The sequence below is a fragment of the Scyliorhinus canicula genome, chromosome 1 (assembly GCF_902713615.1).
Source record: "Scyliorhinus canicula chromosome 1, sScyCan1.1, whole genome shotgun sequence".
In the NCBI taxonomy this organism is placed as follows: Eukaryota; Metazoa; Chordata; class Chondrichthyes; order Carcharhiniformes; family Scyliorhinidae; genus Scyliorhinus; species Scyliorhinus canicula.
Genome location: NC_052146.1, coordinates 62,819,113 through 62,831,530, shown reverse-complemented (window position 1 = coordinate 62,831,530; position 12,418 = coordinate 62,819,113). Strand labels below are relative to the sequence as shown.

The 12,418-nt window shown below is 45.6% G+C and overlaps 1 protein-coding gene across 3 annotated transcripts in view; it reads left to right on the top strand.

The window, feature by feature from the left end:
• Window positions 1-12,418, top strand: part of hnf1a (HNF1 homeobox a) — a 272,346-nt gene that overhangs the window by 16,345 nt on the left and 243,583 nt on the right. Inside the window, exon 1 of one of the 3 annotated variants that reach the window (XM_038791567.1) lies at window positions 1,654-1,994. The exons of 1 other annotated variant lie outside the window; for it this stretch is intronic. In XM_038791567.1, the coding sequence (XP_038647495.1) occupies window positions 1,660-1,994 (335 nt within the window). In that variant the 5' untranslated portion in view covers window positions 1,654-1,659. Of the gene's footprint in view, window positions 1-1,653; window positions 1,995-3,142; window positions 3,159-12,418 lie in introns of those variants that run through there. One more of the 3 variants, XM_038791560.1, reaches the window with a different exon arrangement.

Here is a 12,418-nt window from a genome sequence, read left to right as displayed (position 1 = left end):
AGGGATGGGCAATAAATCCGTACCAGCCTCCCCGAACAGGCACCGGAATGTGGCGACTAGGGGCTTCTCACAGTAACTTAATTTGAAGCCTACTTCAAGGAGGTTAGAATAGAGAGGTGCCTGATGGCCATTGCAGACACGATGGGCCGAAGTGCTCTTTCTGTGCTTTAAAACTCTATGAATCTATGAGTCTAAGTTCTAAGTATCATCAATTTGTAATGAGTTGGAGCATGCTATAGGGACTGTTGGAAAGATATGAGGAGAAAGGAGATAACCCGTGACAAATAAGCAGTTTTCATTTTTCATTTTCATTAAATGCGACATCCCATGCATGAAAATAAAACCATTCCCAGTACCTTCTAAATCTCCTCTTATCTTAAATCTACGCCCTCTGATTATTGACCCGTCTACTAAGGGGAAATGTTTCTTCCTATCTGTGTCCCTCATACTTTTATTCACCTCAATCAGGTCCCCCCTCAGCCTTATCTACTTCAAGGAAAACAACCCCAATCTAACTAGCCTCGCTTCATAGCTCAAACGCTCCAGCTCAGGCAACATCCTGGTGAATCTCCTCTGTATCCTTTCCAGTGCAATCACATCCTTCCTATAGAACTTCACCAAATACACTAACTTGTGGCCTAGCATTGTATACAGCTCCATCGTGACTTCCCTGATCTTATATTCTATGCCCCGGCTAATAAACGCAAGTATCCCATATGCCTTCTTAACCACTTTATCTACCTATCCTGCTGCCTTCCGAGATCTTTGGACATGCCCCCCAAGGCCCCTCTGTACTTCCCAGCGTTCTACCATTCATTGTGTATTCCCTTCACTTGTTAGTTCTCCCAAAATGCATCACCTCACGCTTTTCATTGACTGTACACTGAGATTGTGAAAGGAGCTGTGAGTTTATGTTATGGCCACTCCTCTCTCCAGGTGAACACTGACTCTAGTTTTGATTCATTACAAAATTGCCAAGAAAATGAGTAATCCTGCCTTCCCTGGAGTGTAGGCCAGAAAACGCCTCTCTGACCATTGTACCCAGTTTGGAGTTCAAACTGGTTGGTAGTTAAAAGAGCAGCTGACTGGATCTGATAGCTGAACCAATATTGAACAGGAGTTGAAAATAAATATTTAAACAGAGATTGGGGGGGGGGGGCACAATCAAAAAAAATGGTTTGATTAAAAGCTTCCATTATTTCATACATTTCAGATGTAGAAAGAAACAGGAGAAACGCTGCTGTTTTATTGAGCTGTTGAGTGCAGGTTTAGTGTTTAACATATTTCCCTGCACTTTGTGCAACAGTTAAAATGGGGTCCAAAGTTCAGTGGCTGGAAGAGCGGATGGATAAATGTGAACCCTGGAAAATGTGCCCAGTTCGAATGTAAATAGATGAGCCGAGGCTACGTTTATGAGCAGGGCCAATTTCTTGTGTAGAAAGTAATGGCTTTGCCGATTTTGTTTTTTTGGAAGAGTTGAGTTTCCACTTCAGCTCGCTGGGGCATGTGGGGAAAGTTCAAGAACATCAGGGAGACCTTGTTACGACGAGGGGGTAAATAAGTTGAAAAGAAAATCTGGTGGAAAAAGTGGATGAGTTACAACATTTGTTTTTTTTTGGGTGGGGTAAGGGGAGTTTGGGGGGGGAAGTGGGGGCAGAGATGGTGACCAGATTGACAGCCTTACAGCAGGAGCTGATGAATGCCTTGGTGGACTCTGGGCTCAGCAGGGAGACCCTGATTGAAGCTCTCCAGGAGCTGGAGCCCCGTCAACCTGTCAAGACCGAGGAAGCCCAGGCGGTCAGTCTGCTGCCCAACGATGGCTCCAAAGGCGAGGCGCTGCCGGCCCTGGCGAACGGCCACCACCCAGACAAGCTATCCGGGGACGAGAGCTCAGAGGACGGTGACTACGACACTCCGGCTATCCTGAAAGAACTGGTCAACCTGAGCCCGGAAGAGGCCGCCCAGCAAAGGGCAATCGTGGAGCAACTTCTCCAGTAAGAGGAATCCCCCCCCCAAAAAAAATGTTCTTCCAATTTCTCCTCTCCTCCTCCTCCTGTACACTGGTAACCCAACACTGCCTCTGTTCTGGTGCAGCCCATTCTGCTGCAAAGTGTGATGGAAAGCTTTGACTGCCTGAGTCAGGCGCGCTGCAGCTAGTTACTAATTATCCAATTGATTGTTATTTCTCTGTTCTTTTGCAAAATATAAACTAAAATAGCGTGGCCGTCCCTTTTTCGGATGTATTTGATCATTAACTACTGATTATACAAGGCGGCCGGAAGCGTGTGACCAATATGGAATGTCCCTGCCCTAGATTAAAGTTAATTTGTTGCTTTGTTATTAATTAATTTCTCTGTGTGTGTAAATTCGATAGGAATGAGCCTCGTCAATCCCCCTGGGGCAGGGCAAATTCTCACCGTGTCCCTGACACTGGCCAACTGTGAACGGCTGGGGGCAGAAATAATAAATGTCCCCTTTCTCAATCCTGCCGATCGCATTCGTCTCGATATGCATTTTGTTCATTTCTAACTAAATGTTGCGAATATTTAAATCGATAGGAACTTGACTAGGCTGATGGAGGAATAGCCTGTAAGAGTTCCTGGGTAAATAGTCAAAGGTTACAAATTAAGACCTTTGCACAAAACGAGTTCAGAGCGAAAATCAACTATTTCCCAATCGTTTTTAAAAAAAAACTTTCACAGTAACTATCCTGAGATTGTGGCATCCAGTGCGAATTATTTTGGGTTCAGCAAACTCTTGAAGGGGTGAAAGTTGGTTTTCAGCGAATTATTAAACACTATTTTCTGGCTTTGCAAATAAAATAAACCAAATTTGACCGTCACAAAAGTTAATGTGTAAATACATTGGGCAGTCATTGATCAGACTGAGGTGATTTGAATGTGGAGACCTGAGAAATGGGGTGCTGCTGTGTATTTGGGATTTACTTTAACAACAGGAGGGAAAGTGTGAAGCGAGGGAAAGCTGCCATGTGAAAACTGGGCGAGTCAAAGTGTTTGCTCAGACCTTTACAGCAATGCGAGAGCTATAAATAATCAAGCCGCTCCCATTGAAAACGAAGCAGGGCTCGGGTTTGCTGTTTAACCCAGTTGAGCTGGAGGACAGACCTGGCTAAACCGGAGCTTGGCACGGCTGAGAAAGTACAAAGGGGTGTGTGTGTGTGTGTGTGTGGGGGTGGGGGGGGGGGGGGGGAATAGAGCGTTTGTTTGTTCCAAGGTGATTTGGACTTTGGTCCAGTTGGAAGTTCGATCTGTTAGTCAACATCAACAGATCAATAAAAAAGTAGTTCAGGACAAGCGCAGGCGAACTAGCACCTATTCGAGAGAAATTCTATAACAGGCTGGACAAAATGTTTGTAAAAACAAAATAACCGAACTCTCCATTAAATATCCGCGTTTTTCGGAGTTTAGCTCAAGTGTCTGTTGCGGAGTGTGATATTCCCCGCAGTAATAGCAGGGAGAATGCTGACGTTTCAATGTGGGACCTCCCTCCCCCCCCACATTCATTTTAGAGTTCAGCTTGAATGGTGGCCGAAAAGAACATAACCCCCATTTCAGACTGATAGGCAGGCCCCTTTGTGGCATTGCTGTGCCACCGTCAAAATAGAATCCTGCGATCGAGAAGACCACTCGGCCCATCCCTTTTGTGCTGATTCACTGCAGGTTGTAGTTCACCCCATGCCTTTACCTGCAGCCCTACAAATTATTCCTCTTCAGATAAGGATCCGACCTTCCCACTAACGAGGGAAGGTAACGTGTGATCTCTGACCTCCCCATTAACACTCTTTACTATAAGAAGTCTTACAACACCAGGTTAAAGTCCAATGGAACAGCCATGTGGACCAAATTCGCACCGCGATATGCCAACATCTTCATGCACAAGTTTGAACAAGACCCCCCCTCCGCACAGGACCTTCAACCGATGTTTTACACCAGATTGATGACAATTTTTTCCTTTGGACTCACGGCGAAGAATCACTGAAGAATCACCGACTACACCGATGACATCAATAAGTTCCACCATCAGACTCACCATGGACTACTCTCCAAAATCGGTTGCATTCTTGGACACACTTGTCTCCTCCATCAAGGACGGTCACCTCAGCACTTCGCTTTACCGCAAGCCCATTTATAACCTCACGATGCTCCACTTCTCCAGCTTTCACCTGAAACACATTTAAAAAGCCATCCCCTATGGATAAGCCCTCCGGAAACACAGGATCTGCTCAGACGAGGAGGAGCATAACAGACATCTACAGACGCTGAAATATGACCCCGTATGAACGGGATATGGCGCGCAACTCATCGATCGACAGTTCCAATGCGCCACAGCAAAAAACCACACTGACCTCCTCAGAAGACATACACGGGACACAACTGACAGAGTACCCTTAGTCGTCCAGTACTTCCCCGGAGCGGAGAAACTACAACATCTTCTTCGCAGCCTTTAACACGTCATCGATGAAGATGAACATCTTGCCAAGGTCATCCGCACCCCCCCACTATTTACCTTCAAACAACTGCACAACGTCAAACAAACCATTGTTTGTAGCAAACTACCCAGCCTTCAGAACAACGGCCACGACACCACACAACCCTGCCATGGCAATCTCTGCAACACGTGCCAGATCATCGACATGGGTACCACCATTACACGTGAGAACACCACCCACCATGTACGCGGTGCATATTTGTGCGACTCGGCCAACGTTGTCTACCTCATACGCTGCAGGAAAGGATGTCCCGAAGCGTGTTACATTGGCGAGACCATGCAGACGCTGCGACAATGGATGAACAGACATCGCGTGACAATCACCAGGCAGGAATGTTCCCTTCCAGTCGGGAAACACTTCAGAAGTCAAGGGCATTCAGTCTCTGATCTTCAGGTAAGTGTTCTCCAAGGCGGCCTTCAGGATGCGCGACAACGTAGAATTGCCGAGCAGAAACTTATAGCCAAGTTCCGAATACATGAGTACGACCTCAACAGGGACTTTGGATTCATGTCGCATTGCATTCATCCCCCAACATCTGGCCTGGGCTTGCAAAATCCTATCAACTGCCCTGGCTTGAGACAATTCACACCTCTTTAACCTGGGGTTACCCCTATCTCTGGATCTGTAAAGACTTAATTACCTGCAAATGCTCGCAGTCAAAGTATCGTCTCGCATCTTTGACTTTGTTTATGTATATATTTCTGGAACCTGCCTCTTCATTCACCTGAGGAAGGAGCAGTGCTCCGAAAGCTAGTGATTTGAAGCAAACCTGTTAGACTTTAACCTGGTGTTGTAAGACTTTTTACTGTGCTCACCCCAGTCCAACGCTGGCATCGCCACATCATCACTCTTTACTATGGTATGGCAACACTTTTTTTTCAAATAAGGGAAAGGAAATCATTAGTTGAATAAATGGTTGGTCCACGTCAAGTTCATTGTGGGGTTGTGCACTTTGGTAGGAAGAATAAAGGCAAAGACTATTTTCTAAATGGGTAAAGGCTTCAGAAATCTGAAGCACAAAGGGACTTAGGAATCTTGGTTCAGGATTCTCTTAAGGTCAACCTGCAAAGTTAACAGTATATCTGGACTGTATGCAGAGCAATACTTTTCTTTTTTAAAAGTTTTTTTTAAGAGGACCCAATTCTGTTTTTTTTCCAATTAAGGGGCAATTTAGCCTGGCCAATCCACCTAACCTGCACATCTTTGGACTGTGGGAGGAAACCGGAGCACCCGGAGGAAACCCATGCAGATATGGGGAGGAAGTGCAAACTCCACACAGACATTCATCTGAGGCCAGAATTGAACCTGGGTCCCTGGAGCTGCGAGGCAGCAGTGCTAACCACTGTGCCACCTTGCCACCCACATCTTTTTGGGTTGTGGGTGGAGACCCACAAAGACATGGGAGAATGTGCAAACTCCACACAAGTGACCCGTGGCCGAGATCGAACCTGGGTCCTCGCTGCCATGAGGCAGCAGTGCTAACCACTGTGCCACCATGCTCCCTAGAATAATACCTTTCACTGTACCTCGGTACACGTGGCAATAAATCAAATCAAATCAAAGATTCAGTTCACAGTTTGGAAGGCAAATGCAATTTTCGTATCCATTTTAAAAAGGGCTAGAATACAAGAGCAGGGATGCACTGCTGAGGCTGTATAAGGCTCTGGTCAGACCCCATTTGGAATATTGTGAGCAGTTTTGGGCCCCGCATCTAAGGAAGGATGTGCTGGCCTTGGAAAGGGTCCAGAGGAGGTTCACAAGAATGATCCTGGGAATGAAGGGCTTGACATATGAGGGGCGGTTGAGGACTCTGGGACTGCGCTCGATGGAGTTTAGAAGGATGAGGGGGGATCTCATTGAAACTTACAGAATACTGAGAGGTCTAGATAGCCTAGACAAGGAGAGGATGTTTCCACTTGTAGGACAGACTAAAACCTGAGAGCACTGCCTCAGATTGAAGGGACAATTCTTTAAAACTAAGATGAGGAGGAATGTCTTCAGCCAGAAGGTGGTGATTTTATGGAATTCATTACTGCAGAAGGCTGTGGAGGCAAGTCACTGAGTGTCTTTAAGACAGAGATGGATAGATTCTTGATTAATAAGAGAATCAGGGGTTATGGGAGAAGGCAGAAGAATGGGGATGAGAAACATGATCGAATGGTGGAGCAGACGTGATGTGCCAAATGGTCTAATTCTGCTCCTATATCTTATCTTATGGGTAGGTGGTGGTGTATTGGTGGTATTGGGCACTGTACCAGAAAGCCAGGGACCCAGGGTAATGCTCTGTAATGTGAGAAAAAATGTTCTCACACAACGAGTGGTTTGGGTCTGCAATGCACTGCCTGGAATTGTGGTGGAGGTAGGTTCAATCGAGGCATTCAAGAGGGTAGCGGATGATTATTTGAATAGAAACAATGTGTAGGGATACAGGCAAAAGTGAGGGGAATGGCACTAAGTGATGATGCTCTTTTGGAGAGTGGATGCAGACATGATGGGCTGAATGGCCTCCTTCTGTGCCATGACAATTCTGTGATAGCTTTCTCCTTCATTAAAAGATTTGTTTCTCGGGGGTCATTTTGCGAGATTGAAGGAGCTGGGAGCGAAGTATGGGCTGGAGCAGGGGGGAAATATTTCGATACATGCAGGTTGGAGCAGGGGGAAATATTTAGATACATGCAGGTTTGAGAAGGGGGGAAATATTTAGATACATGCAGGTTTGAGAAGGGGGGAAATATTTAGATACATGCAGGTTTCAGAAGGGGGAAAATATTTAGGTACATGCAGGTTTGAGACTTTGCCGAAAAGGAGATACAGACCTTCCCGGTGGAGCCGGCTTCCACATTGCTGGAGGATGGGGAAGTATCGGCGGTTTACGCCGCTATTTTGGAGGAGGAGAAGGTGTCGCTAGAAGGGATCAAGGCAAAGTGGGAGGAAGAGTTGGGAGAGGGTATGGAGGAGGGGTTCTGGTGTGAGGTGCTCCGGAGGGTGAACGCCTCCACCTCGTGTGCGAGGTTGGGGCTGATACAGCTGAAGGTGGTGTACAGAGCGCACCTTACAAGGGCGAGAATATGCCGGCTCTTTGAGGAGGTAGACGATGTATGTGAACGTTGCGGGAGGGCCCCATAAACCATGTTCAAATGTTTTGGTTCTATACAAAGCTGGAGGATTACTGGAAGGAGGTGTATAGGGTAATCTCTAAAGTGAAACTGGACCCGGGCCCTCAGGAGGCCATATTCAGGGTGTCGGATCAGTCGGGGTTGGAAACGGGTGCGGAGGCAGATGTTGCAGCCTTCGCCTCGTTGATCGCCCAAAAGCGGATACTGTTAGGGTGGAGATCAACCTCTCCACCCTGTGGCCTGGCGTGGCGGGGGACCTGCTGGAATTCCTGACGCTTGAAAAGGTCAAATTTGAACTGAGGGGAAGGATGGAGGGATTCTACAATTCATGGGCGTTATTCATTATGCACTTTCGAGAATTGGATCACATCGAACATAAGGGGGGTTGGGAGGGTTGGGGGGAGGGGGACTGTATGTGTTAATGGCGACTACGGGTGATTCCTGATTCCTCATTGTCATTTGTTTATGTTAATATGCGGGCTAATGCTTGGGGGTTTGGTGGGAGGATGGGATCATTGTAATTGATATGGGGATTGACATTACATTCGTTACTGATTATTGTTTATTGTTGGGTGTATATTTGGGAGAAAATGTGAAAAAGGAGGAGAATAATTAGTTTTTTTTTAAAACAGGATATTTCTAACAGCCAGTAATGAAAATGAACTATGAAAATACAAGATGGGAACATTCACCTAGGGAACTGTTCAGTTGCTGATTTTGTAGACATTTCAATCCGGAAGCATGAGGAAAGGATTACAGGCTGTGTTAAAACAAATAGCAAAATGTTCTTCCAGCATATTAATGATATATGATGAGTGAAGGATAGAGTAGGGCCCATAAGGAACAAGCAGGGTAAACTGCTTACTGAAGCAGAGGGTATGGCAGTGGTACTAAATGAGTACTTTGCTTCTGTCTTTACCAAATTAGAAGATGATGACAATGGCCCAGTTGAAAATGTGGGTGTTGAGCAACTGAGTTCTGTCTGTTGGATTGCTAAACTAACAAGTTTTTTATTTTTATTTTTCAGTAGTTGGGAAGTTAGTTCAGTGGGAATGGAGTCTAGGGCAGTTGAATGTTCCTCCTGCCGAATGTGGGAGGAAAGAGTCACCTCTAGTGTCCCTTCTGACTACATCTGCGGGAAGTGCACCCAACTCCAGCTCCTCGAGAACCGCGTTAGGGACCTGGAGCTGGAGCTGGATGAACTTCGGATCATTCGGGAGGCGGAGGAGGTTATTGAGAGGAGTTATAGGGAGGTAGTCACACCTCAGGTAAAAGAAGAAGGTAGATGGGTTACAGTCAGGGGAACGAGAGGGAACCGGCAGGCAGTGCAGGGATCCCATGTGGTCGTTCCCCTCTATAACAAGTATACCGTTTTGGATACTGTTGCGGGGGATGACTTACCGGGGTAAGCAATAGGGCACAGGTCTCTGGCACAGAGTCTGTCCCTGTTGCTCAGAAGGGAAGGGAGAAGAGGAACAGAGCACTTGTCATTGGGGACTCCATAGTTAGAGGAACAGACAGGAGGTTATGTGGGAACATAAGAACATAAGAACATAAGAACTAGGAGCAGGAGTAGGCCATCTGGCCCCTCGAGCCTGCTCCGCCATTCAATGAGATCATGGCTGATCTTTTGTGGACTCAGCTCCACTTTCCGGCCCGAACACCATAACCCTTAATCCCTTTATTCTTCAAAAAACTATCTATCTTTACCTTAAAAACATGTAATGAAGGAGCCTCAACTGCTTCACTGGGCAAGGAATTCCATAGATTCACAACCCTTTGGGTGAAGAAGTTCCTCCTAAACTCAGTTCTAAATCTACTTCCCCTTATTTTGAGGCTATGCCCCCTAGTTCTGCTGTCACCCGCCAGTGGAAACAACCTGCCCGCATCTATCCTATCTATTCCCTTCATAATTTTAAATGTTTCTATAAGATCCCCCCTCATCCTTCTAAATTCCAACGAGTACAGTCCCAGTCTACTCAACCTCTCCTCATAATCCAACCCCTTCAGCTCTGGGATTAACCTAGTGAATCTCCTCTGCACACCCTCCAGCGCCAGTACGTCCTTTCTCAAGTAAGGAGACCAAAACTGAACACAATACTCCAGGTGTGACCGCACTAACACCTTATACAATTGCAACATAACCTCCCTAGTCTTAAACTCCATCCCTCTAGCAATGAAGGACAAAATTCCATTTGCCTTCTTAATCACCTGTTGCACTTGTAAACCAACCTTCTGTGACTCATGCACTAGCACACCCAAGTCTCTCTGAACAGCGGCATGCTTTAATATTTTATCGTTTAAATAATAATCCCGTTTGCTGTTATTCCTACCAAAATGGATAACCTCACATTTGTCAACATTGTATTCCATCTGCCAGACCCGAGCCCATTCACTTAACCTATCCAAATCCCTCTGCAGACTTCCAGTATCCTCTGCACTTTTCGCTTTACCACTCATCTTAGTGTCATCTGCAAACTTGGACACATTGCCCTTGGTCCCCAACTCCAAATCATCAATGTAAATTGTGAACAATTGTGGGCCCAACACGGATCCCTGAGGAACACCACTAGCTACTGATTGTCAACCAGAGAAACACCCATTTATCCCAACTCTTTGCTTTCTATTAATTAACCAATCCTCTATCCATGCTACTACTTTACCCTTAATGCCATGCATCTTTATCTTATGCAGCAACCTTTTGTGTGGCACCTTGTCAAAGGCTTTCTGGAAATCCAGATATACCACATCCATCGGCTCCCCGTTATCTACTGCACTGGTAATGTCCTCAAAAAATTCCACTAAATTAGTTAGGCACGACCTGCCTTTTACGAACCCATGCTGCGTCTGCCCAATGGGACAATTTCTATCCAGATGCCTCGCAATTTCTTCCTTGATGATAGATTCCAGCATCTTCCCTATTACCGAAGTTAAACTCACTGGCCTATAATTTCCTGCTTTCTGCCTACCTCCTTTTTTAAACAGTGGCGTCACGTTTGCTAATTTCCAATCCACCGGGACCACCCCAGAGTCTAGTGAATTTCGGTAAATTATCACCAGTGCATCTGCAATTTCCCTAGCCATCTCTTTTAGCACTCTGGGATGCATTCCATCAGGGCCAGGAGACTTGTCTACCTTTAGTCCCATTAGCTTGCCCATCACTCCCTCCTTAGTGATAACAATCGTCTCAAGGTCCTCACCTGTCATAGCCTCATTTCTATCAGTCACTGGCATGTTATTTGTGTCTTCCACTGTGAAGACCGACCCAAAAAACCTGTTCAGTTCCTCAGCCATTTCCTCATTTCCCATTATTAAAACTCCCTTCTCATCCTCTAAAGGACCAATATTTACCTTAGCCACTCTTTTTTGTCTTATATATTTGTAAAAACTTTTACTGTCTGTTTTTATATTCTGAGCAAGTTTACTCTCATACTCTATTTTACTCTTCTTTATAGCTTTTTTAGTAGCTTTCTGTTGCCCCCTAAAGATTTCCCAGTCCTCTAATCTCCCAGCAATCTTTGCCACTTTATATGCTTTTTCCTTCAATTTGATACTCTCCCTTATTTCCTTAGATATCCACGGTCGATTTTCCCTCTTTCTTCCGTCCTTCCTTTTTGTTGGTATAAACCTTTGCTGAGCACTGTGAAAAATCGCTCGGAAGGTTCTCCACTGTTCCTCAACTGTTCCACCATAAAGTCTTAGCTCCCAGTCTACCTTAGCTAGTTCTTCTCTCATCCCCTTGTAATCTCCTTTGTTTAAACACAAAACACTAGTATTTGATTTTACTTTCTCACCCTCCATCTGTATTTTAAATTCCACCATATTGTGATCGCTCCTTCCGAGAGGATCCCTAACTATGAGATCATGAATCAATCCTGTCTCATTACACAGGACAAGATCTAGGACCGCTTGTTCCCTCGTAGGTTCCATTACATACTGTTCTAGGAAACTATCGCGGATACATTCTATAAACTCCTCCTCACGGTTGCCTTGACCGACCTGGTTAAACCAATCGACATGTAGATTAAAATCCCCCATGATAACTGCTGTACCATTTCTACATGCATCAGTTATTTCTTTGTTTATTGCCTGCCCCACCATCTCGTTACTATTTGGTGGCCGATAGACTACTCCTATCAGTGACTTTTTCGCCTTACTATTCCTGATTTCCACCCAAATGGATTCAACCTTATCCTCCATAGCACCGATGTCATCCCTTACTATTGCCCGGATGTCATCCTTAAATAACAGAGCAACACCACCTCCCTTACCATCCACTCTGTCCTTCCGAATAGTTTGATACCCTCGGATATTTAACTCCCAGTCGTGACCATCCTTTAACCATGTTTCCGTAATGGCCACTAAATCATAGTCCTTCACGATGATTTGTGCCACCAACTCATTTACTTTATTCCGAATACTACGAGCATTCAGGTAAAGTACACTTATGTTGGTTTTTTTACCTCTGTTTTGAATCTTAACATCTCCAGTTTTATTCCTTTTGTTATTACTGGGCCTATTCACTGTGCTCCCCTCAGTCACTGTACCTTGTACTGTCGCTCTTATGGATTTCTGACTATGTCTTCTCTGCCTTGCACTTTTCCCCTTACTTCCTTTTGTTTCTGTCCCTGTTTTACTACCTTCCAACTTCCAGCATTGGTTCCCATCCCCCTGCCACATTAGTTTAAACCCTCCCCAACAGCTCTAGAAAACACCCCCCCTAGGACATCGGTTCCAGTCCTGCCCAAGTGCAGACCGTCCGGTTTGTACTGGTCCCAGCTCCCCCAGAACC